Source organism: Piliocolobus tephrosceles, chromosome 12 (genome assembly GCF_002776525.5).
Source record: "Piliocolobus tephrosceles isolate RC106 chromosome 12, ASM277652v3, whole genome shotgun sequence".
Taxonomy (NCBI): Eukaryota; Metazoa; Chordata; class Mammalia; order Primates; family Cercopithecidae; genus Piliocolobus; species Piliocolobus tephrosceles.
Window position 1 is genome coordinate 69,690,250 of NC_045445.1, and position 25,862 is coordinate 69,716,111.

The 25,862-nt window shown below is 36.9% G+C and overlaps 1 protein-coding gene across 1 annotated transcript in view; it reads left to right on the forward strand.

Annotated features, from left to right (window-relative positions):
• Positions 1-25,862, forward strand: part of RPS6KA6 (ribosomal protein S6 kinase A6) — a 131,824-nt gene that overhangs the window by 96,298 nt on the left and 9,664 nt on the right. Inside the window, exon 16 of the mRNA XM_026452155.1 lies at positions 396-513. Coding sequence (XP_026307940.1) covers positions 396-513 — 118 coding nt within the window. The remainder of the gene's footprint in view (positions 1-395; positions 514-25,862) is intronic.

Genomic DNA, 25,862 nt, shown 5'->3' on the forward strand with positions numbered 1-25,862 from the left:
GACAATAAATAATTATGAATATGTGAAATTAATATTTTCTTTGTACTAGGTATATTTGTTTGCTAACCTATGCTGGAATATGTGTGTTTTAGTATTGTCTAGTTTTAAGACTGAAGCTTTACATGAAAAACCACCTTTATTTTATTTTACATTGATTAGCTGATCAATGACAAAAGAAAGAATTGATGTAAGCAATATTCTCCATTTTATTAAAAATTTTATTAAGGTTAAATTTATGGTTTGAAATATAAAATTTGACCTTAACAGTGAAAGAAAATGTGAGATGATATTCTTACTCGCTGAAGTAAATATTTGCATGTAGTAAATATTTGTATCTCTTTCATTTTTTGGGTATGTTACCCTCTAGTGTCTATTAAAATCTGTTTTATTAATAGCTACACTCCATTTGCTAATGGCCCCAATGATACTCCTGAAGAGATACTGCTGCGTATAGGCAATGGAAAGTTCTCTTTGAGTGGTGGAAACTGGGACAATATTTCAGGCGGAGCAAAGGTATAAATTATAACATTTTGTTTTGTTGCACTCATGTTAAATTGCTAAAATCCCTAAGTTACAGCTTGTGTGTGTTTGCAGAGTATCTGATGGTATCATATGTGTTTTTAATTAACACATCTATGAGTGAATTGAACAATGTACAAAGGATAACTTTTGGTTTTACCATGTTTCTCGGCCACCTTCCTTTCTGATCAGTTTACATATGTGCAGGGAATATTAACTAGTTCCTGTATTAACCAAAACAAAAAATATAAATTTTGGAAACAGGATATATTTAAAGTCAGCTAAAGTTTATTTCTAGATTTACCATGTATTTCCATATCATTTTCTTTTCACTCAGAAATGGACTTGATTATGTAGACAATTTTTATAATGCTAACTTCTTCTTAGAGAATGAATGGACTATGTATCTGTAGCATCTGGATAGTCATTCCTGATGGCTTAGAGTGGTCCAATAGAAATATAATGCAAGTCAAATACATACTTTAAAAATTTCTAGTAGCCACATTAAAATTTTTTTAAGTGAAATTAAATTTAATAATATATGTTGTTTAATCTAATATATCCAAAATACTATTACTTCAACATCTAATCAATATAAAAATTTAGGTATTCTATATTTATTCATACTGAGTCTTCAAAATGTACTGTGTATTTTGTACTTATAGCTGTGTGAATATGGACTACCCACATTTTAAGTACTTAATAGCCAGATATGGCCAGTGGCTGTCATGTTAGTGAAGGTTCAGCATAACTGGCCTTATTTATTTTGGGGAAAAAATAGTCAATCCAGACTTGAAAACTAATTTCTTACATTTGTAATTTTTAAATTTTAAGTTTTAAATGAAAACTCATCGCTTGTCAACATGTGGCTTTTAGGTCCCAGAAGATTTTAAGCTACAATTTGAAGTAGAACACATTTTATGACAAAAGTAATTGCTTATAGTTAATATGTGCTAATTATCTCAAGAACACTAGCCAATTTGTAGAATACATTGCAAAGTAACTCCAGCATCCTGATCGTTGTCAGGATGAATAAAGTGGGGTTTTATCACTAAATTATAAACATTAGAAAAACAAACAAGGGATTGTGTTTGAATCTTAACCTTAGTACAAGTATGCCGTGTGGTATAGTAGAAGGAACACTTGAATAGAAGCCAGGAAAACTGAGTGGTAATCTTTCTTTGATTCCTTATAACTCCAAAATTCATTTCTATGCAATTTGGTTTATTTGTAATTTGTAAAATTTGCCCATGTAATGTGATTAGAACTACTAGTATTATTCATTAAATATGTATTTTCTAGTCATCCAGTTTATGCTTCAGAAAATACAGTTTACCAAGGATCAATTTTAATGTTTAAAGCCATGCATATGATTCTCCTGTGTTCCTTTTAAAAACATCTGCTAAGATCAGGCTGTTGATAGTTCCTGGTTGGCCCACAGTTACCCATGTCAGTTATCTCCGTTAACATTTCCAAGAATCTTTGTCGGACAAGTTCTGCACTTGCAAGGTCTTTTATTTATCTATCTATCTATTTATTTATTTATTTACATATTTATTATATACGCACACATATATTTACATGTATATTTATATATATATATTTACATATATATTTATATATATTTATATATATTTACATATATATATATTTATATATATTTACATATATATATATATATTTTTTGAGACGGAGTCTCGCTCTGTCACCCAGATTGGAGTGCAGTGGTGCGATCTCGGCTCACTGCAAGCTCTGCCTCCCAGATTCACGCCATTCTCCTGCCTCAGCCTCCCGAGTAGTTGGGACTACAGGTACCCACCACCACGCCCGGCTAATTTTTTGTATTTTTTTTAGTAGAGATGTGATTTCACTGTGTTTGCCAGGATGGTCTCGATCTCCTGACCTCGTGTTCTGCCCACCTCGGCTTCCAAAGTGCTAGGATTACAGGTGTGAACCACTGTGTCCAGTCTCCACTTGCAAGGTCTTTAAAGTAGAACTCTTTTTTTATTTTTCTTTAAGGGAGTTAGCCCATTGCCAGAAGGTCTACTGACTTAAAGCTGGAAATGTCTTTCTGAAATCTAGTTACAAGGACTTCTCCACAGCTAGGTGAGACTGCCTCACACCAGTATTAGGTGATTCTTTGTGTGGACAGAACAGAGCATTTTCATCTTGTGTTTAAAGCAATTTGTTGGCCTCAGCTCCTCACCACTTTCTATACCAATCTCCCATTACTAACCTAGTTATGCCTATGCAAAACAAACAAACAGAAAAAGAAAAAGCTGATGGTGATTCCTATAGGTTTAAGGGCTTAAATCTCAAACTTTGGGTTAGGAGTAATGGGAGTGTGCTGAAAGGGCAAGCAATAAAACAAGTCATACCAAAAAGCCACATTGTTCTCTCCTAAGCCCCAACCTCACTCCACTCCTGTGGCCAGTGGTCCAAACAGAACATAACTGGAGAAATTGAGCAGGTCAAAGGATTAGGGAACTAAGCGTTATGTGAATTCACTAGCAAGATGTACAGAATGCTTGTGTTTGCATTGTTTTTTATGGAACTAGAAGAATAAAACTGATCTATTTTAAAAATGCAAAAACAATCTGCTGAAATATATGGGGACTTACATGCCAATTGTGCTCAAATTTTCAATTTTCTATGTTCCATGAATTTTAAGTTTAGGCCTGTCTGGTGTTTAAGTAATAATACATATTAAAACTTAGTTTTATTCTTATGTCCTCTTTTAGCCTGGTAATCTGGAAAACTTCTCATAGAAAAAGATATTAGGGATATTGTTGACATATTTCATAAGGTCTCTTAGATAATCCCTTTTTATGGATCCGGTGACTTTAGTTCTGTCTTTGAAACTTTTCTAAGAGCTATAAGAACCTTTTAAGAAACTATCTCATGTACATTTTAACAGTTCTACTGCTTACCTTTGTTTTAAACTAGCCATGAAAGTAAACTGTTGTTCAGTTTCCCATAACCTCTTAAACTAGTGCTCTTTAGTTGTGAGAACTGTGACATTTGCTGCTCATCAGACATAAATTATTTATTGCCTCTTCGTTTGTCTCTTTTAAAAGATTAACTTCTACCCATTGAACAATCTCTCACCATCTCCTCACCCACCACTCCCCATCCTCTGGTAACCACTATTCTACTCTCTATTTCTATGAGAACAATGTTTTAGATTCTCCATATAAGTGACATCATGTGGTATTTGTCTTTCTGTGCCTGGCTATTTCACTTAACACAGTGTCCTCCAGGTTAATCCATGTTGCCACAAGTGACAGGATTTCATTCTTTTTTATGGCTGAACGATATTTCATTATGTATATACACATCATATTTTCTTTATCAGTCCATGTGTTGATAGACACTTAGGTCGATTCCATATCTTGGCTATTGTGAATAATGCTGCAGTGAACATGAGCATACAGATAGCTCTTCTACATACCGATTCCATTTCCTTTGAATACATATCCAGCAGTGGAATTGCTGGATAATATGGTAGAATTTTTTGAGGAACCACTATACTGTTTTCCGTAATGACTGCTAATTTGCATTCTCACCAGCAGTGTGTAAGGGTTCCCATTTCTCCACATCTTTGTCAACACTTATCTTTTGATTTTTTTGATACTAGCCACTTTGATTGGAGTGAGGTGATGACTCATTGCATTTTTTTTTTTTTTTTTTTTGAGACCGAGTCTCATTCTGTCTCCAGGCTGCAGTGCAGTGGCACGATCTTGGCTCACTGCAACCTCTGCCTCCCAGGTTCAAGCAATTCTCCCACCTCAGGCTCCCGAGTAGATGGCATTACAGGCAGGTGCCACCACACCCAGCTAATTTTTGTATATTTAGTAGAGATGAGCTTTCACCATGTTGTCCAGGATGGTCTCAATCTCCTGACTTCGTGATCTGCCCATCTCAGCCTCCCAAAGTGCTGGGATTACACCCTTGAGTCACCGTGTCCAGCCCCCATTGCAGTTTTGATTTCCACTTTCCAGATGATTAGTGATTTTGAGCACCTGTTCATGTAGTACCTGATGCTTTATTTTGTCTATTTGGTGAGGTCATGGTTCCCTGAATATTCTTTTTTTGAAAAGTATAATGTTTTTATAAATTTTAAGTTCTGGGATACATGTGCAGGATGTGCAGATTTGTTACATAGGTAAACGTGTGCCATGGTAGTTTGCTGCACCTATCAACCCATCACCTAGGTAATAAGCCCTGCATGCATTAGCTATTTATCCTGATGCTGTCTCTCCTCCCGCCCCTCCCCCAACAGTCCCAGGTCCTGGTGCGTGTGGCTTCCTTCCCTGTGCCCATGTGTTCTCATTGTTCAGCTCCCACTTATGAGTGAGAACATGGAGTATTTGGTTTTCTGTTCCTGCGTTATTTTGCTGAGGATAACAGCTTCCAACTCCATCCATGTCCCTGCAATGGACATGATAGTTTTTTTGTTTGTTTGTTTGTTTGTTTGTTTTTATAGCTATGTAGTATTCCATGGTATATATTTACCTCATTTTCTTTAGTCTACCATTGATGGGCATATGGGTTGATTCCATGTCTTTGCTATTAATAGTGCTGCAGTGAACATACACGTGCATGTATCTTTATAATAGAATAATTTGTATTCCTTTGGGTATATACCCAGTAATGGGATTGATGGGTCAAATGGTATTCATGGTTCTAGATCCTTTAGGAATCACCACACTATCTTCCACAATGGTTGAACTAATTTATGTTCCCATCAACAGTGTAAAAGCATTCCTGTTTCTCCACAGCCTCACCAGCATCTGTTGTTTCTTCTACTTTTCCTCTACTGTTTTCCCATTACTATTTGGTATGTACTTTATAACAGCACTTACCACATTCTGCCTGGTCATATATTCACTTGGGTACATTTTTGTTCTTCACACTTACGGAGCCTTAAATAACACATTTATTTTTGCATTTTCTATCACATCTAGCATAATGAGTACTCAATTGGATACACTTTCATAAGCTAATCATTTCTTCTGGTATATCTTGCATTGTTAATTTACACAGCAAGTGTTTTTGATACATTTTATACAGCCGTTGTCCTATTATTAGTGACTATAATTTGCAGTAAGCAGTGAGGTTTTACATAAATACTTATTTTTCATTTTGGCTTGAAGTTGCTTTTAATAGAAGATGCTTTTTTCATGTATTTACAGGTTATAGATTTATAGAGCTAGAAGGCAAGTAGTCTATCACCTCATCATTTTGCAGATAAACCAAGGCATATAGAATTTAACTTACACATTAATGAGTGGCACAGTTGGAACTGATTTTCAGTTTAGTACTCTTTTCAATCCACTCACCTTAGGGAAAACTTCCTAGAGGAAAAAAGGATTTATTAGCTTTTTTCATGCAGATTAAATGGAGGAATGAGAGGTCTGTAACCCTTTAACAATTGAAGACTCAAAAGAAAGGTATTATTGTTGACTCACTTTGTTTCTGTAGTAATGGACATGAAGTATACAGAACCTTATTACCTGATACATTTTGGCTGTGTCCAAACTCAAAATCTCATCTTGAATTGTAATCCCCATAATCCCCATGTGTCAAGGGAGACACCAGGTGGAAGTAAGTGAATCTTGGGGGCAATTTCCCCCATGTTGTTCTCGTGATAGTGAATGAGTTATCATGAGATCTGATAGTTTTGTAAGTGTTTGGTAGTTCCCCCTGCATCCATTCCCCTTCCTGACACCTTGGGAAGAAGGGGCCTTGCTTGGTCTTCTCCTTCTGCCCTGATTGTAAGTTTCCTGAGGCTGTCCCAGCCATGCAAAACTGAGTCAATTAAACCTCTTTATACATTTCCCAGTTTTGGGTCTGTCTTCTTAGCAGTGTGAGAATGAACTAATACATTATCCTTTACATGATCTGTACTACAGAGCAGTTTTCCAGTTAAAATAATACATTGAAGTTCATCTAGAACTTATAGTAGTACCATAGTTTTCAAATGCCTCATGCCAAATTATACTAGTGAAAGACTACACTATCTAAACGAAGCTAGGAAGGTACATTAGCAAATGCAATAATTAGAAATCTACCCTTGTTTTTTCTGAGAGATAATTATTTATTATTATTTGTGATCAAAGCAGGCGTTGCTTAAGTACGTGTGGAAGTTATTCATTTATACTGAGGATATATTAATTGTTACACATTTGACCAAATAAACATGCTTACAGTATGAGTAATAAAGAAGTTTTACCTCAGACACATGATTACATTGAAAATACAAGTGATTAATTATTAATCAGTATTTTCCAAACTTCAACTTGGAATTAAATTTGAATACTGTGAGAATAGGAAAATTGCTATGCTCCTATATTCATGTGTGTTCAAAGTATTTGGAGTTTTGCTGGCTTTTATCCACTTAAAATGAACATTAAAAATAAGAAACCTGAGTACATTGAGAGGGGCCAAGATGGCCAACTAGAAGTAGGTGCAGTCCACAGCTTTCATGGAGAGGAATGAACATGGTGTGTAAATTCAGCACTTTCAGCTGAAATATATAGTTTCTTGTATTGAGACTGATTAGGCAGACAACTCGACCCACGGAGGACAAAGAATAGCAGGGTGGGGTGATGACACACCCTCAGAGTGACACGGAGACAAAGGAACCCCACCCCCAGCCAAGGCAAGTGGTGAGCAATTGTGTGACCCCACCTAGAGAACCATGCTTCTCCCATGGATCTTTGCAACCCATGGATCAGTAGATCCCCTCATGAGCCTATGCCACCAGGGCCTTTGGTTCGATATACAGAGCTGTGAGGAGTCTCAGTGGGGCAGCTGCTCAGACACACACAGAGACCCAAGACCCAAGAGTTTTGCATACTCTGGCTCCTGGAATTCTAGCAGGGCAGAAGACCCATCCAAACTTCTATCCTAGAAAGGTAATTGAATCCAGGGAGCCAGGTAGCATCATTCTGTGGGCCCCACTTCCATGGCACCTCACAAGTTAAGACCCACTGACTTGGAATTCTAGCCAACCAGCTGCAACAGGCTGGAAATGGCCTGAGATGGACCGAGTTCTGGGGGGAGGGGTGGCTACCAACTCTTTCATTTGGTTGGGTCAGTCATTCTAACCTGCCAGCTCCAGGGAGTCCAGGCAGTCCAGATGAGGAGGAGTCCCTGATGAAGCAGCACAGCAGCTGTGACAGATTGTGGCCAGACTGCTTCTTTGAGTGGGACCCCAATCCATCTCTCCTCACTGGGCAGGTCCTCCCTAGAGGACTTCAGCACTTCCAGCCAGGGTTATAGAGGAAGAAATTTGATGTTTCCCTAGGATGGAGCCCCTTGGGGGAGGGGTGGCGCCAGTTACTGCAGCCATTCTAGCCTGCCTGCTTTGGGAAGTCCAGGCAATCCAGAGGAGGAGGAGTTCCCCACAACCCAGCACAGCTGCTGTGACAGATCATAGCCAGACTGATTCTGTTCCTGGGACCCCAATCTATCCTTCTTCACTGGACGGGGCCTCCTTATGGGAATTTCAGCCACTCCAGCCAAGGTTATTGGGACAGAACTCTTGATTTCTCCCTGAGATCGGTCCCCAGGGGGAGGGGTAGGCAACATCTCTGCAGGTCGTTGGACTCAGTCTTTCCAGCCTGCTTTCTCTGGGGATGCCAAGCAGTCAGGACAAGGAAGGGTTCCCCCAATGCAGCACACCTGCTCTACCAAAAAGCAGCCAGACTGTTTCTTAAAGTGAGATCCTGATCCCAGCCCTCCTGACTGAGTGAGACCTCCCAACAGGGATCTCCAGACACCTCCTACAGGAGCATACAGGTCAGCAACAAGTCAGTGTCCCCATGGGACAGAACTCCCAGAGTAAGGAGCAGATTATCATCTTTGCTATTTCACAGCCTTCACCAATGATATTTCCAGGTAAGGGAAAATCAATGAAAGCTAGGGTGTGGAGCAGTACCCCAGCAAACTGCAGCAGCTCTATGGAAAAGTGACTTGACTTTTTAAAGAACAACAAACAGAAAGCAACACAAAACAACAGCATCAAAAAAAAAGAAGACACCACAAAAACCTCATTCAAAAGTCAGCCACCTCAAAGATGAAAGGTAGATAAGCCCACAAAGATGATAAATAATCAATGCAAAAATGCTGAAAACTCAAAAAACCAGAGGACCTCTTCCCCTTCATATGACTAAGATGGCTGAATTGACAGAAGTGGGCTTCAGAAGGTGGGTAATAACAAGCCTTGTTGAGCTACAGGAGCATGTTGTAGCCCAATGCAAAGAAGCTATGAATCATGATAACGCAATAGCTGGTAACAGGAGCTGATAACTAGAATAGCCAGTTTAGAGAGGAGCATAAGTGACCTCATGGAGCTGAAAAACACAAGAACTTCACAATGCAATCACAAGTATCAATGGCAGAATAGATTAAGCAGAGGAAAGAAAACTCAGAGCTTGAAGACTATCTTTCTGAAATAAGACAGGCAAAGAAAAATAGAGAAAAAAAGAATGAAAACAAATGAAAAATACTTCAGAGAAATATGGGACTATGTAAAAAGACCAAGCCTCCAACTGATTGGGGTACCAGAAGGAGATGGGGAGATTGGAACCAAGTTGGAAAACACACTTCAGGATATTATCCAGGAGAACTTCTCCAACCTAGCAAGAAAGACCAACATTCAAATTCAGGAAATCCAGAGAACCCCAGTAAGATATTCCACCAGAAGATCAACCGCAAGGTGCATAATCATCAGATTCTACAAGGTTGAAATGAAAGAAAAAATGTTAAGGGTAGCCAGAGAGAAAAGGCCAGGTCACCTACAAAAGGAAACTCATCAGACTAACAGCTGACCTCTCTGTGGAAACCCTACAAGCCAAAAGAGCTTGGGGGCCAATATTTAACATTCTTAAAAGAATTTCCAACCCAGAATTTCATACCTGAGCAAAATAAACCTCACAAGCGAAGGAGAAATAAGGTCTCTTTCAGATGAGTAAATGGTAAGGGAATTCGTCACCACCAGGCCTGCCTTGCAAGAGCTCCTGAAAGAAGCACTAAATATGAAAAGAAAAAACTGGTACCAGTCACTATAAAAACACATTGAAGTACGCAGACCAGTTACAATATGAAACAACCACATAAACAAGTATGCAAAAGAACCAACTAGCATCATAATGACAAGATAAAATTCACATATAACAATATTAACCTTAAATTTAAATAAGCTAAATTCCTCCATTAAAAGACACAAAATGCCAAGCTGAATAAACATTCAAGACCCATTGGTATGCAGTCTTCAAGAGACACATCTCACCTGCAGAGGCACACATAGACTCAAAATAAAAGGATAGAGGAAAATTTACTAAGCAAATAGAAAACAGAAAAAAGCAGGGGCCGCAATCCTAGTTTCTGATGAAATACACTTTAAAAAAACAAAGATAAAAGACAAAGAAGGGCATTATGTAATGTTAAAGGGTTCATGTCAACAAGGAGAGCTAACTGTACTAAATATATATGCACCCAATACAGGAGCATCCAGATTCATCAAGTTATTAGAGACTTATAAAGAGACTTAGACTCCCACACAATAGTAGTGGGCGACTTTAGAACTCCTGTGACAATATTATACAGATTATCAAGACAGACAATTAACAAAAACCTTCAGGACTTGAACTCAGCTCTATATCAAGAGGACCTGATAGGTATCTTTGGAACTCTCCACCAAAAAACAACAGAACATGCATTCTTCTTATTGTCAGTTGGCATTTACTTTAAAATTGATCACACAAATGGAAGTAAAACACTCCTCAGCAAATGCAGGAAAAAAAAAAGAAAAACTGAAATCATAACAGTCCTCTGACTACAACACAATCAAATTAGAACTCAAGATTAAGGTATTTACTCAAAACCACATAACTACACAGAAATGGAACAAACTATTCCTGAATGACTCCTGGATAAATAATGAAATTAAGACAGAAATCAAGAAGTTCTTTGAAACTAATGAGAACAAAGAGACAATGTACCAGAATCTCTGAGACTCAGCTAAAACAGTGTTGAGGGAAATTTATAGCACTAAATGTCCACATCAAAAAGCTAGAGAGATCTCAAATTAACAACTAACATCACATCAGAAAGAACTAGAGAACCAAGGGCAAAGACACACAAAGCTATGAGAATACAGGAAATAACCAAAATCAGAGCTGAACTGAAGGATATAGAAACACAAACCCTCAAAAAGTCAACAAAACCAGGGGCTGATTTTTAAAAAAAAACAAAATTAATAAAATAGACCACTAGCTAGACAGAAGAAAAGAGAGAAGAATCAAATAGACAATAGACACAATCAGAAATGATAAGGGGATATCACCAGTGATCCCACAAAAATAAAAACAACCATCAGAGAATACTATAAACACCTCTATGCACATAAACTGGAATATCTAGAAAAATGGATAAATTCCTGGAACATGCACCCTCCTGTGACAACCAGGAAGAAATTGAATCCCTGAATAGACCAATAATGAGTTCTGAAATTGAGGCAGTAATAGCCTACCAACCAAGAAAAGCCCAGGACCGGATGGATTCACAGCTGAATTCTACCAGAGGTACAAAGAGGAGCTGGTACCATTCCTTCTGAAACTATTCCAAAAAATCAAAAAGGAGAGACTCCTCCCCAACTCATTTTATGAGGCTAGATTCATCCTGATACCAAACCTGACAGAGATATAAAAACAACAAATAACTCCAATTCAGTATCCCTGGTGAACATCAACACAAAAATCCTCAGTAAAAACTGGCAGACTGAATTCAGCAGCACATCAAAAAGCTTATCCACCACAATCAAGTTGGTTTCATCCCCAGGATGTAAGGTTGGTTCAACATATGCAAATCAATAATTGTGATTCATCACATAAGCAGAACTAAAGACAAAACCACAATTAATAGATGCAGAAAAGGCCTTTGATAAAATTCAACATCACTTCATGTTAAAAAAAAAAAAAAAACGCTCAATAAACTGGGTACTGAAGGAGCATGCCTCAAAATATTAAGAGAATAATATGAGAAACCAACAGTCAATAGCATACTGAATGGGCAAAAGCTGGAAGAATTCCCCTTGAAAACAGGCACAAGACAAAGATGCCCTCTATCACCACTCCTATTCAGCATATAATTGGAAGTTCTGGCCAGGGCAGTCAGGCAAGAGAACAAAATAAAGGGTATTCAAATAGAGAAGTCAAATTTTCTTCCTTTGCAGATGACTTGATCTTATATCTAGAAAACCCCATCATCTCAGCCCAAAAGCTTCTTAAACTGATGCAACTTCAGCAAATCTCAGGATACAAAATCGATCTGCAAAAATTGCTAGCATTTCTATACCCCAACAAGAGGCAAGCAGAGAAGCAAATCATGAATGAACTCCCATTCACAATTGCTACAAAAACGATAAAATACCTAGGAATACAGCTAACAAGGGAAGTGAAGGACCTCTTCAAGGAGAAGTACAAACCACTGCTCATGGAAATTAGGACACAAACGAGTGGAAAAACGTTCCATGCTCATTGTTAGGAAGAATCAAAATCAAGAATATGGCCATACTGACCAAAGCAATATATACATTAAAGGGTATTCCCACTAAACTACCATTGACGTTCTTCACAGAATTAGAAGAAACCATTTTAAAACTTACATGGAACCAAAAAATAGCCCAAATATCTAAGACAATCCTAAGCAAAAAGAACAAAGCTGGAGGCATCACACTACTTGACTTCAAACTATACTACAAGGCTCCAGTAACCAATACAGCATGATACTTGTACAAAAACAGATGCAGAGACCAATGGAACAGAATAGAGAACTCAGAAATAAGACCACATCTACAACCATCTGATCTTTGACAAAACTGACAAAAACAAGCAATGGGGAAACGATTCCTTCTTTAATAAAGGGTGCTGGGGAACTGGCTAGCCATATGCAGAAAATTGAAACTGGACCCCTTCCTTACACCTTATACAAAAATTAACTCTAGATGGATTAAAGACTTGAATGTTAACCCCAAAACTATAAACACCCTAGAAGAAAATCTAGGCAATACCATTCAGGACATAGAAACAGGCAAATATTTCAATGACAAAAATGACAAAAGCAATTGCAACAAAAGCAAACAATTGACAAATGGGATCTAATTAAACTAAAGAGCTTCTGCACAACAAAATAAACATCATCAGAGTGAACAGAGAGACTACAGAGTGGGAGAAAAATTTTTCAGTCTATCCATCTGACAAAGGCCTAGTATTTACAATCTACAAGGAACTTAAACAAATTTACAAGAAAAGAAAACATTCAAAAGTAGGCAAAGGACAAGAACAGACACTTCTCAAAAGAAGATATTTATGTAGCCAGAAATATAGGTAAAAAAGCTCAATATCACTGAACATTAGAGAAATGCAAATCAAAACCACAATGAGATACCATTTCACAGCAGTTAGAATAGCAATTATTAAAAAGTCAAGAAACAACAAATGTTGGCAAGGCTGTGCAGAAATAGGAACACTTTTACATTGTTGGTTGGAATGTAGATTAGTTCAACCATTGTGGAAGACAGTGTGGTGATTTCTCAATGAACTAGAACCAGAAATACCACTTGACCCAGCAATCCATTACTGGGTATATACCCAAGAGAATATAAATAATTCTCTTATAAAGATACATGCATGCATATGTTCACTGCAGCACTATTTATGATAGCAAAATCATGGAATCAACCCACATGCCCATCTATGATAGACTGGTTAAAGAAAATGTGGTACATATATACCATGGAATACTATGCAGCCATAAATAGATGTTCTTTGCAGGGACATGGATGTAGCTGGAAGCCATTATTTTCGGCAAACTAACTCTGGAACATAAAGCCAGACACTGAGTATTCTCACTTACAAGGGAGCTGAACAATGAGAACCCATGGACACATATCGGGGAACAATACACACTGGGGCCTGTTACGGGGATCAGGGGAGGCAGAGCCTCAGGATAAATAGCTAATGCATGCTGGGCTTAATACCTAAGTAATGGGTTAAGCTGTGCAGCAAACCACCATGGCAGACATTTTACCTATGTAACAAACCTGCACATCGTGCACATGTACCCCAGAACTTAAAATCTGAAGGAAAAGAAATAGATCAATGGAACAAAAATAAAGTCAAGAAATGGACCAACTTAAAATATTTGAGGTCCAAGTCAGATAGTTAGATTAAATTAGTAATTTTGGGTAATAATGGTTTTCTTCCAATTAGGTCATCTTACTAAATGCCTGATTATGTATAAGTGATTATTTTTGTCATAGCTCAGTATATTTCATTTTTAACTGGCCAGCACTAACATATCTACTTCAAAAACAATGAAAAGTTATTCATATGAAAATGACAGATTTTTTAAAAATATGGATGAGCTTATTTTTCTCTTATTTACCAAGAAAATTTAGGGAGTATTATTTAATACCTCAGATAATGGCACTTTCTCTTTCATTTGTCATTCATCCTCTGCTTTTCATTCAGTGAAGGAGAGTTTGTTATATAATATTGAGGAAGGTTAAAAAGAAATATATTATGTACTCTTAAAACTACTTTAGGCTCCATTAAAGAAAGTAACAAAATATTGATACTTTTGCTATGAAGTCATTTGATGACTTCAACATTCTTTAATAATATCTTTGAACTAATCAGCATTCTGTTAATATCTTAGGAAACAGTGATTATAAAATTTTGTTTTGTATTTATGACAGGGCGACATTTACTGCATTATCATTTTGAGCTACACATCAGGATAATCTACTTTGCTTTTGTTAGTCAGTCTTTTTTGACCAGTCTAAATTGACCATCTTGTAAGTTAACGTACCTGTAGAACATCTGTAAATGTAACTTAGTCATATATAACTTAGCTGAATTTTACTCCAAGAGTAATTCTATCCTTTTTTTTTTTTTTAAACAAAAATGACCATGTATCACAGTTTGCCCGGGAGAGTCCTGGTTTCTGCCTTTCACTATTTACATGACAAATTTTGTGGCCATCCTAGCATTAACTGTACCTATTTTATTTTAAGTGCATTTGGTGGATATATAATAAAATTTAACATTTTATACTTCATCATGAAAAATTGATTTTTTTCTGGAACAGGGATTTTTATATTTTCCAAGAATGCTGTCTTAATGCTACAAACATTGAGCACTTGCTGTGTCTGTGTGATAGTTATTACTTTAAAAAGAAAGTAATAATTATATAAAGCTCAGGCATCATATTTGAATTTAATGGGGGAAGAATGAGAGCTGGTATAGTTTACCAATTAAGATTATGACTCAGGGGTCGGACTGCCTAGATTTATAGCCTGACCCTGTTACTTATGAGCCATGTAAGCTGTGTGACCTTGGGAATGTTGATTAAGTTTTGTACCTCGGTTTCCACATCTGTAAACTGAAGATAGTATACTACCTACCTCAGTGTTGTTAGAAAGATTAAACAGCTTGTCTGTAGTATATAAATGTGTATGTGTATAAAAATAGATTATATATGTGATGCATAGTAAGTGTTCAGTAACTGTTAGGTGATATTGTTAAAAATGTATAAAAGCACTCTGACAGACAATCAAATGTTACTTTTTCAAATTTTCATTACCAATAGACACCTCCAGGAGTAAAATTTAAGACATAGAAGTACGTTTTAATATTTGAAGAGGCCCATCTCATAAAACTCTTATTTATTATCTCACTTCTATCACTAACTATACTTTTCAAGAATCCCTCAGAATACTCAGGCAAATACATAGAAAAAGTCAGATAAGGTTTAATGATGAGCAGAGTACGACTTTTCTCCTTACTAAATTTTAGTATGTATAGGTGATATATGTTGAAACATGTTTTTGATGAGTGGAAGTGTAGGAACTTAACACTTACTCTTTTTTTTTTTTTTTTTTTGGTGAGGACCTCCTATAATTCATTTGTTTTTTTATTATTATACTGTAAGTTCTGATATGCATGTGCAGAACGTGCAGATTTGTTTCATAGTTATACACATGTTATAGTAGTTTCCTGCACCCATCAGCCCATCATCTACATTAAGTATTTCTCCTAATGCTATCCCTCCCCTAGTACCCCACCCCCAATCGGCCCCAGTGAGTGATGTTTCCCTCCCTGTGTCCATGCGTTCTCATACTTATGAGTGAGAATATGTGGTGTTTGGATTTCTGTTCCTGTATTAGTTTGTGGGGAGTGATGGTTTCCAGCTTCATCCATGTCCCTGCAAAAGCCATGAACTCATTCTTTTTTATGGCTGCATAGTATTCCATAGTGTATATGTGCCACATTTTCTTTATCCAGTCTATCATTGATGGGCATTTGGGTTGGTTCCAAGTCGTTGCTCTTGTGAATAAGGCTGCAATAAACATACATGTGCATGTGTCTTTATAGCAGAATGACTTATAATCCTTTGGGTATATACCCAGTAGTGGGATTGCTGGGTCAAATGGTATTTCTGGTTCTAGATCCTTGAGGAATTGCCACACTGTCTTCTGCAGTGGTTGAACTAATTTACACTCCCACCAAGAGTGTAGAAACGTTCCTCTTTCGCCACATCTTATCCAGCATCTTTCGTTTCCTGACATTTTAATGATTGACATTCTAACTGGCGTGAGATGGTACCTCATTGTGGTTTTGATTTGCGTTTCTCTAATGTCCAGTGATAATGAGCTTTCTTCCATATGTTTGTTGGTCACATAAATGTCTTCTTTTGAGAAGTGTCTGTTCATATCCTACACCCGTTTTTTGATGGGGTTGCTTTTTCTTGTAAATTTGTTTAAGTTCCTTGTAGATTCTGGATATTAGCCCTTTGTCAGATGGATAGATTGCAAACATTTCTCCCATTCTATAGGTTGCCTGTTCACTATGATGATAGTTTTCTTTTGCTATGCAAAAGCTGTTTAGTTTAATTAGATCCCATTCGTCAATTTTGGCTTTTGTTGCTATTGCTTTTCGTGTTTTTGTCATGAAGTCTTTGCCCATGCCTATATCCTGAATGATATTGCCTAGGTTTTCTTCTAGCGTTTTTATGGTTTTCGGTTTTACGTTTAAGTCTTTAATCCATCTTGAGTTAATTTTTGTACAAGGTATGATGAAGGGATCCAGTTCCAGTTTTCTGCATATGGCTAGCCAACTTTTTTAACACCATTTATTAAATAGGGAATCCTTTCCTCGTTGCTTGTTTTTGTCAGGATTGTCAAAGATCAGATGTTTGTAGATATGGATATGTTGTTTCTCTGCCAGGTTTGCTATCAGGATGATGCTGGCCTCATAAAAAGAGTTAGGGAGGAGTCCCTCTTTTTCTATTATTTGGAACAGTTTCAGAAGGAATGGCAGCAGCTCCTCTTTGTGTCTCTGGTAGAACTTGGCTGTGAATTTTTCTTGTCCTGAACTTTTTTTGGTTGGTAGGCTATTACTGCCTCAATTTTAAAACTTGTTGTTGGTGTATTCAGGCATTCGACTTCTTCATGGTTTAGTCTTGGGAGGGTGTATGTTTCCAGGAATTTCTCTATTTCTTCTAGATTTTCTAGTTTATTTGTGTAGAGGTGTTTATAGTATTCTCTGATGGTAGTTTGTATTCCTGTGAGATCAATGGTTATATCCCCTTTATCATTTTTTATTGTGTCTATTTGATTCTTCTCTCTTTTCCTGTTTAATAGTGTGGCTAGTAGTCTATTTTCTTAATCTTTTCAAAAAACCATCAGAGAAAATTCAACACCTCTTCATGCTAAAACTCTCAACGAACCCATAGCCAATGGGCATCGCTTGTAAGTTCTTGTAACAACATATCCCAGATGAACATCAATGCAAAAATCCTTAATAAATACTGGCAAAACAAGTCCAGCTGCACATCAAAAAGCTTATCCACCACGATCAAGACAGCTTCACCTCTGGGATGTAAGGTTGGTTCAACATATGCCAATCAATAAACATAATCCATCACATAAACAGAACCAATGACAAAAAACACATGATTATCTCAATAGATCCAGAAAAGACCTTCAACAAAATTCAACACCCCTTCATGCTAAAAACCCTCAATAAACTAGGTATTGATGGAACATATCTCAAAATAGCAAGAGCTATGTATGACGAACCCATAGCCAATATCATACTGAATGGGCAAAAGCTGGAAGCATTCCCATTGTTATGTGTGAATTTGATCCTGTCATTATGATTCTAGCTGGTACTTTTGTCCATTAGTTCATGCAGTTTCTTCATAGTGTTGGTGGTCTTCACAATTTGGTATGTATTTGCAGTGGCAGTTACTGGGTTTTTCTTTCCATATTTAGTGCTTACTTCAGGAACTCTTGTAAGGCAGGCCTGGTGGTGACAAAATCTCTCAGCATTTGTTTGTCTGTAAAGGATTTTATTTCTCCTTCACTTATGAAGCTTAGTTTGGCTAAATATGAAATTTCTAGGTTGAAAATTCTTTCCTTTAAGAATGTTGAATATTGGCCCCCACTCTCTTCTGCCTTGTAGGGTTTCTGCAGAGAGATTTGCTGTTAGTCTGATGTGCTTCCCTTCTTGGGTAACCCAACCTTTCTCTGTGGCTGCCCTTAACATCTTTTCTTTCATTTCAACCTTGGTGAATCTGACGATTATGTGTCTTGGGGTTGCTCTTCTCAAGGAGTATCTTTGTGGTGTTCTCTGTATTTCCTGAACTTGAATGTTGGTCTGTCTTGTTAGGTTGGGGAATTTCTCCTGGATAATATCCTGAAGAGTGTTTTCCATCTTGGTTCCATTCTCTTCATCTCTTTCAGGTATACCAATCAAACATAGGTTTGGGCTTTTCACATAGTCCCATATTTCTTGGAGGCTTTGTTGGTTACTTTTCATTCTTTTTTCTCCAAACTTGTCTTCACACTTTATTTCATTAAGTTGATCTTCGATCTCTGATATCCTTTCTTCCACTTGATCAATTCAGCTATTGATACTTGTGTATGTTTCACAAAGTTCTCACACTGTTTTTCAGCTCCTTCAGGTCACTTATGTTCTTCTCTAAACTAGTTATTCTAGTTAGCAGTTCCTCTAATATTTTTCAAGGTTCTTAGGTTCCTTGCATTGGGTTGGAACATGATCCTTTAGCTCAGAGGAGTTTGTTATTACCCACCTCTTGAAGCCTACTTCTGTCTATCTGTCAGGCTCATTCTCCATCCAGTTTTGCTCCCTTGCTGGCGAGTGGTTGTGATCTTTTGGAGGAGAAGAGGCATTCTGGTTTTTGGAATTTTCAGCCTTTTTGCACTGGTTTATCCTCAGCTTCATGGATTTATCTACCTTTGACCTTTGATGTCGGTGACCTTCGGATGGGGATTTTGTCTGGATGTCCTATTTGTTGATGTTGATGCTATTCCTTTCTGTTTGTTAGTTTTCCTTCTGACAGTCAGGCCCCTCTGCTCCAGGTCTGCTGGAGTTTGCTAGAGGTCCACTCCATACCTTGTTTGCCTGGGTATCACCAGCAGAGGCTGCAGAGCAGCAAATATTGCTGCTTGTTCCTTCCTCTGGAAGCTTCCTCCCAGAGGGGCATCTGCCAGACGCCAGAGCTCTCCTGTATGAGGTGTTACGGGCACCTGCCAAATGCCAGCCAGAGCTCCCTTGTATGAGGTGTTTGTCGAACCCTGCTGAGAGGTGTCTCCCAGTCTGGAGGCATGGGGGCCAGGGACCTACTTGAGGAGGCAATCTGTCCCTTAATAGAGCTCGAGCACTGTGCTAGGAGATCCGCCACTCTCTTCAGAGCAGGCAGGTAGGAGCGTTTAAGTCTGCTGAAACTGCACCCACAGCTGCCCCTTCCCCTAGGTGTTATGTCCCAGGGAGATGTGAGTTTTATCTATAAGCCCCTGACTGGGGCTGCTGCCTTTCTTTCAGAGATGCTCTGCTTAGAGAGGAGGAATCTAGAGAGGCAGTTTGGCTACAGCTGCTTTGCCAAGCTGCAGTGGGCTCTGCCCAGTTTGAACTTCCTGTTGGCTTTGTTTACACTGTCAGGGGAAAACTGCCTACTCAGTCCTCAATAATGGTGGATGCCCCCTGCCCCCACCAAGTTTCCCAGTTTGACTTCAGACTGCTGTGCTGGCAGTGAGAATTTCAAGCCAATGGATCTTAGCTTGCTGGGTTCTGTGGGGGTTGGATCTGCTGAGCTAGACCACTTGGCTCCCTGGCTTCAGCCCCCTTTCCAGAGGAGTGAATAGTTCTGTATCGCTGGCGTTCCAGGCACCACTGAGGTATGAAAAAGAAAAAAAAAACTGCAACTAGCTCAGTGTCTGCCAAAAAAAGACTGCCCAGTTTTATGCTTGAAACATAGGGCCCTGGTGGTTTAGGCACCCAAGGGAATCTCCTGGTCTATAGGTTGCAAAGACAGTGGGAAAACTGTAGTATCTGGGCCGAAATGCTTCGTTTCTCGTGGCTCAGTCCCTCATGGCTTCCCTTGGATAGGGGAGGGAGTTCCCTGACCCCTTGCCCTTCTTGAGTGAGGTGATGCCCCACCCTGCTTCAGCTCGCCCTCTGTGGGCTGCACCCACTGTCTAATCAGTCCCAATGAGATCAACTACGGGTACCTCAGTTAGAAATGCAGAAATCACCTACCTTTTTTGTTGATCTAGCTGGGAGCTGCAGACTTGAGCTGTTCCCATTCGGCCGCCTTACCAACCCTCAAGAACTTATATGCTAGACTGTTGAGTTTTTTTTGTTTTGTTTTGTTTTTAAGCAACTGTAGTGGGGTAGAATTGATACCAAATGAAATGCATGTAGAGTATATAATGTTAGGACATATATACACACCCATGAAACCACCATGAAAATCAAGATAATGAACATATCTATTACCATAAACATTTCCTCATGCTGTTTTGTAATTCCTTTCCTCCTGCCCTATATCTTCAATTTATAATCTTCCACGCCCCTCATTCTCTGGCACACAGAGTTGTGCTGTCTGCCACTACAGGTTTATATATTTTTTGAAATGTTTACAAATTAAATCATAAGTCTGCAGTCTTTTGATCTCTTTTATATATGATAATTATTTTGAGATTTATCTATGTTGAAGTACAGCAATGGTTAATTATTTTTTATTGCTGAATAGTATTTCTTTTTATGGATACATCATTGTTCATCTATTCACCTGTTGATGGACATTTGTTTTGTGTTGTTACCAATAAAGCTGCTATGAATATGTGCCAGTGGTTTTATGTGTGTATTTCTTTTTTTTTTTTTTTTTTTTTTTGTATAAATACCTAGGAGCAGAATGATTGAGTCATGTGTTTAACATTTTAAGAAACCACTCAATTGTTTTACAAATTACCTGAACTATTTTACATTTTCACTATTAGCATATGAAAATTTTAGTCTTCCACATCTTTGGCAACACTGGATATGGTCCTTTAAAAAAATTTACTATTTTAAAAGGTGTGTAATACTATTTGAAAGTAGTTTTAATTCTCATTTCCCTAGATGTTCAGCATTTTTCATGTGTTTATTTGCCATCCATTTATCTTTTACCTTTCCCTTTTTCACTGGGTTTTTGAGTGTTCCTAAAATATTTTAAATGCAAGTTCTCTATCAGATCTATGCTTTGCAATTATTTTCTTTTTATGGATTGTCTCTTAATTCTCTTAAGTGTCTTTCAAAGAACAGTCCTTTCTAATGTGATAAAGATTATTCTTTTTCTTTCGTATATCATGTTTTTGATATTAGAGCTAATAAACGTTTGCTTTACCAAAGATTTCAAATACAGAGGTTTCCCAACTTCAGTATCGTTTGATGATTTTTTGACTTATGATAGAGCGAAACCAATATGCATTCAATAGAAACTTTACTTTGGACTTTGAATTGTTATCTTTTCCTGGGCTAGCAATGTGCAGTAAAATACTTTTTGGCAATGCTAGGTAGTTGCTCCCAGTCAGCTATGTGATTATGAGGGTTAACAATCAATAGTCTGTATTTTTCAAGGCCATAACCCCTTAATAAATGAGAGCATGTGTATTTTCCCCTGTGTTTTCTTTTAGAAGTTCTATCATTTTAGGTTTTATCTTTAGGTCAATGTTCTTTTTTAATTTAACATATGTATATGGTACAACATATGATCAAAGTTCATTTTTACATGTCAATATGCAGTTGTTCCAGTACCACTTTTTGAAAATAATATCCTTTCTTCACCAAATTGCATTTGTATTTATATCAATTGTCCAAATATCCATGGTTCTGTTTCTACACTTTTATTCTGTTTCACTGATCTACTTGTCTATCTTTACACTTTTATCATACTATCTTAATTACTATTGCTTTATAATTAAATTTTGAAATCAGGTACCATGAGTGTTTCAGCTTTTTTCTTATTCAGAGTTTTTTGAGGTTTTTTGTTGTTGTTTTGCTATTTAGGGTCCTTTGCCATATGAATTTTATAATCAGCTTCTCAATTTCTTTTAGAAAAAAAAGTCTGCTAGGATTTTGAATGAGATGATGATGGAGCTATAGATCAATTTGCAAAGAACTGACATTTTAACAGCATTGACATTTCTTACCTATAAACACAGTATCTCTTTCCAATTAGGTCTTTACTTTCTCTCAACAATGTTTTATATGTTTAAATATACAGGTCTTAAACATCTTTTATTATATATTTTCCCCAAATATTTTGTTTTTAATCATATTAATGGCATTAAAATTTTATTTTCTATTTATTGTTGCTAGTATGCAGAAATATTATTTTTATTATATTGATCTTATATGTTATAAGCTTGCTAAACTCACTTATGAATTCTAGTAGCTTTTTTCTAGATTTCATCAGTTTTTCTGCATAGATGATAATATTTTCATAAGGACGTTTTAGTGCTTGATTTCTAATATGGATGTCTTTTTTCTTAATTTTCAATGACTAGAACTTCCAGTATAGTGTTGTAGAAGTGGAAGGAATGGACATTCTTGTTTTGTTCCTGATCTTGAGTATAAGCATTTATTTTTCACCATTAAGGATGATGTTAGCTGTAGGTTTTCCATGGATGCTTCTAATTACATACAGGCAGTTCCATTTTGTTTCTGGTTTGATGAAAATTTGTATTGGAGATGAATGTTGGATTTTGTGAAAGGCTTTTCCTATGTCTGCTGTGATAATCCCATGATTTTCTTTATTGTTGTTGTTACATTGATATACATTTGAATTACCTTTATTTTCAAATGCTGAGCCAACCTTCTATTCCCAAGATGAGTACGACTTGATCGTAATAGACTGTATATAGCTAAATTTGATTTGCTAAAATTTTGTTGACAATTTTTACATCTGTGTTCATGAGGGATATGAATGTACTATTATAAGTATCTTTGTCTGATTTTGATTTCAGTGTAATACTGGCCTTAAATGAGTTGAGAAACATTGCCTCCTCTTCAAATTTCTGAAAAAATTATTTAGAATTAGAATTTCTTATTTTTAAATGTTTATTGGAATTAGTAAAGCCGTCTGGACCTACAGTTCTCTTTGTTGGAAATATTTAACTATAATATTTCAATTTCTTTTCAATTTCTTAAAAAGGTATAAGGCTATTTAGGTTGTTTCTTCTTGAGTGAGCATTGGCATTTTTTTTACTTAAAAAGATTTGTCCATTGTCAAACACATTGGCATGAAGTTTTTCTTATAATATTTTCTTACTAACTGGTTAATATCTGCTATTAACCACTGTAATCTATACTGATGTCTACTTTCTCATTTCACCTATCATTATGGATTTGTGTATTTCTCTTTGCAGTTATAATGGTTTTTGCTTCATGTGTTTTGAAGCTTTGTTTTTACATGAATAAACGTTTATAATTTTCTTCTCTTGATTACTTATCCCCTCTATGTTGTGAAATGACCTTCTTTATACCTTGTAATATTTGCCATTGTTTTTGAAAGATATGTTCATACAATATAAAATTCTTGGTTGACATTTTTTTCAGTATATTAAATATATTGCTCCACAGTCTTCCCATTCAAATTTTTCTTTTTCTGACAAGAAATCTGTTGTTATCCTTATCTTTGTTTCACATCTAACATGTCCTTTTGTTCTCTAGCTACTTTTAATGTTTTCTATGTGTCTTGGGTTTTGAGTGATTTGGTTTTGATGTGCCTTGATGTAGTGTTCTTGATTTTTCTTGTACTTGGGTTTTATTGACTTTATTGTATCTGTGAATTTATGGTTTTCATCAAATTTGGACATTTGGGGGCCATTATTTATTTAAATATTCTTTTCTGCTCCCAATTTTTTTCTGGGACTTCAACTACATGTATATATTAGACCATGTGAAGTTGTCTTACAGCTCACTCAAACAGCTTTTTTGTTTTTTTATACTCTTTTTTCTTTTTGGAAAGTGTCTGTTGTGTCTATTTGGTTTAGTTTCATTATTTATTATCTCACATTTTAGTTTTTATCTCTAGAAGTTTGACTTGAGTCTCTCTTTTTTTTTTTTTTTTTTTGAAATGGAGTCTTGCTCTGTCTCTCAGACTGGGGTGCAGTGGCACAGTCTTGGCTCACTGCAGCCTCCGCCTCCCAGGTTCAAACAATTCTCCTGCCTCAACTTCCTGAGTAGCTAGGATTCAGGGGTGTACCACCACACCCAGCTAATTTGTGTATATTTACTTAGTAGAGACGGGGTTTCACCATGTTGGCCAGGCTGGTCTCGAACTCCTGACCTCATGATCCGCCCGCCTTGGACTCCCAAAGTGCTGTAATTACAGGCGTGAGCCATCATGCCCGGCTTTGAATCTTTTTTTAAAATATCTTCTCTATCGCTACTTAATTTTTGAACATCAGGAATACAGTTATAATAACTATTGAATATCCTTGTCTGCTAATTCTGGCATCTGTGTCAGTTCTGGGTCAGTTTTGATTGATTGTTTTCTTTCTCCTCATTTTTGTGCTTTTTGCCTGGCCACTAATTTTTGAGAAGATACCAAATGTGGAGAATTTTACCTTGGTGGGTGCTAGATACTTTTATATTCCTATAAGTATTCTATTTTCTTTCTTTCTTTTTTTTTTTTTTTTTTTTTTTTTTTTTTTTTTGAGACGGAGTCTAGCTCTGTCACCCAGGCTGGAGTGCAGTGGCTGGATCTCGGCTCACTGCAAGCTCTGCCTCCCGGGTTCACACCATTCTCCTGCCTCAGCCTCCCAAGTAACTGGGACTACAGGCGCCTGCCACCATGCCCGGCTAATTTTTTGTATTTTTAGTAGAGATGGGGTTTCACCATGTTAGACAGGGTGGTCTAGATCTCCTGACCTTGTGATCCGCCCGCCTCAGCCTCCCAAAGTGCTGGGATTACAGGCATGAGCCACCATGCTCAGCTCTGTTTTCTTAATGTCAAATGTGTTTTTCTTAAGATTTATTTTTAATTAACACTTAAAAATTGTACATATTTATGAGGTATAGTGTGATGTTTCAATACATGTGTACATTGTATGATGATCAAATCGGGGTAATTAACTTATCCATCACCTTAAACATTTAACATTTCTTTGTGATGAGAACATTCAAAAATCCTCTTTTTTAGCTGTTTTGAAATATATAATACGGTATTGTTAATTATATTTACTCTACTCTGCAATAGAACACCAGAACTTCTCCTGTCTATAATTTTATACCCATTCAGTAATCTCTCCCCATCCCTCCCTCAACCCTAACCTCCTCAATCCCTAGTAACCACTGTTCTACTCTGTACCTCTATGAGATCAACTTTTGTAAATTCCACAAATGAGTGGATCATATGGTATTTGTATTTCTGTTCCTGGCTTATTTTATTTAACATAATGTCTTCCAGGTTTATCTATAGTACCACAAATGACAGCATTTCTTTTGACCAATAGTATTCCATTGTTTGTATGTACCACATTTTATAATCCACTATCTGTTGGTGAACACATAGGTTGCTTTTATATCTTGTCTATTGTGAATCATGCTGCAGTAAATAGAGGAGTGCAGATATCTTTTCAATATACTGTTCTCATTTTGCTTGGGTAAACAGCCAGTAGTGGGACTGCTGGATCATATGTTAGTACTGTTTTTAATTTTTTGAGGAAACTCCATACAGTTTTCCATAGTGGCTGTACTAGTTTATGTTTCCACCAATAGTATAGCACATTTCCCAGTTCTTCACATCCACGGCAGCATTTGTCATTTTTGTACTAGCCATTCTAATTGGGGTGAGATAATATCCCATTATGGTCTTGATTTGTATTTCTGTGATAATTAGTGATATTGAGCATTTTTCCATATACCTATTGGATATTTGTATTTATTCTTTTGAAAAATGTCTATTTAGATTTTTTGACC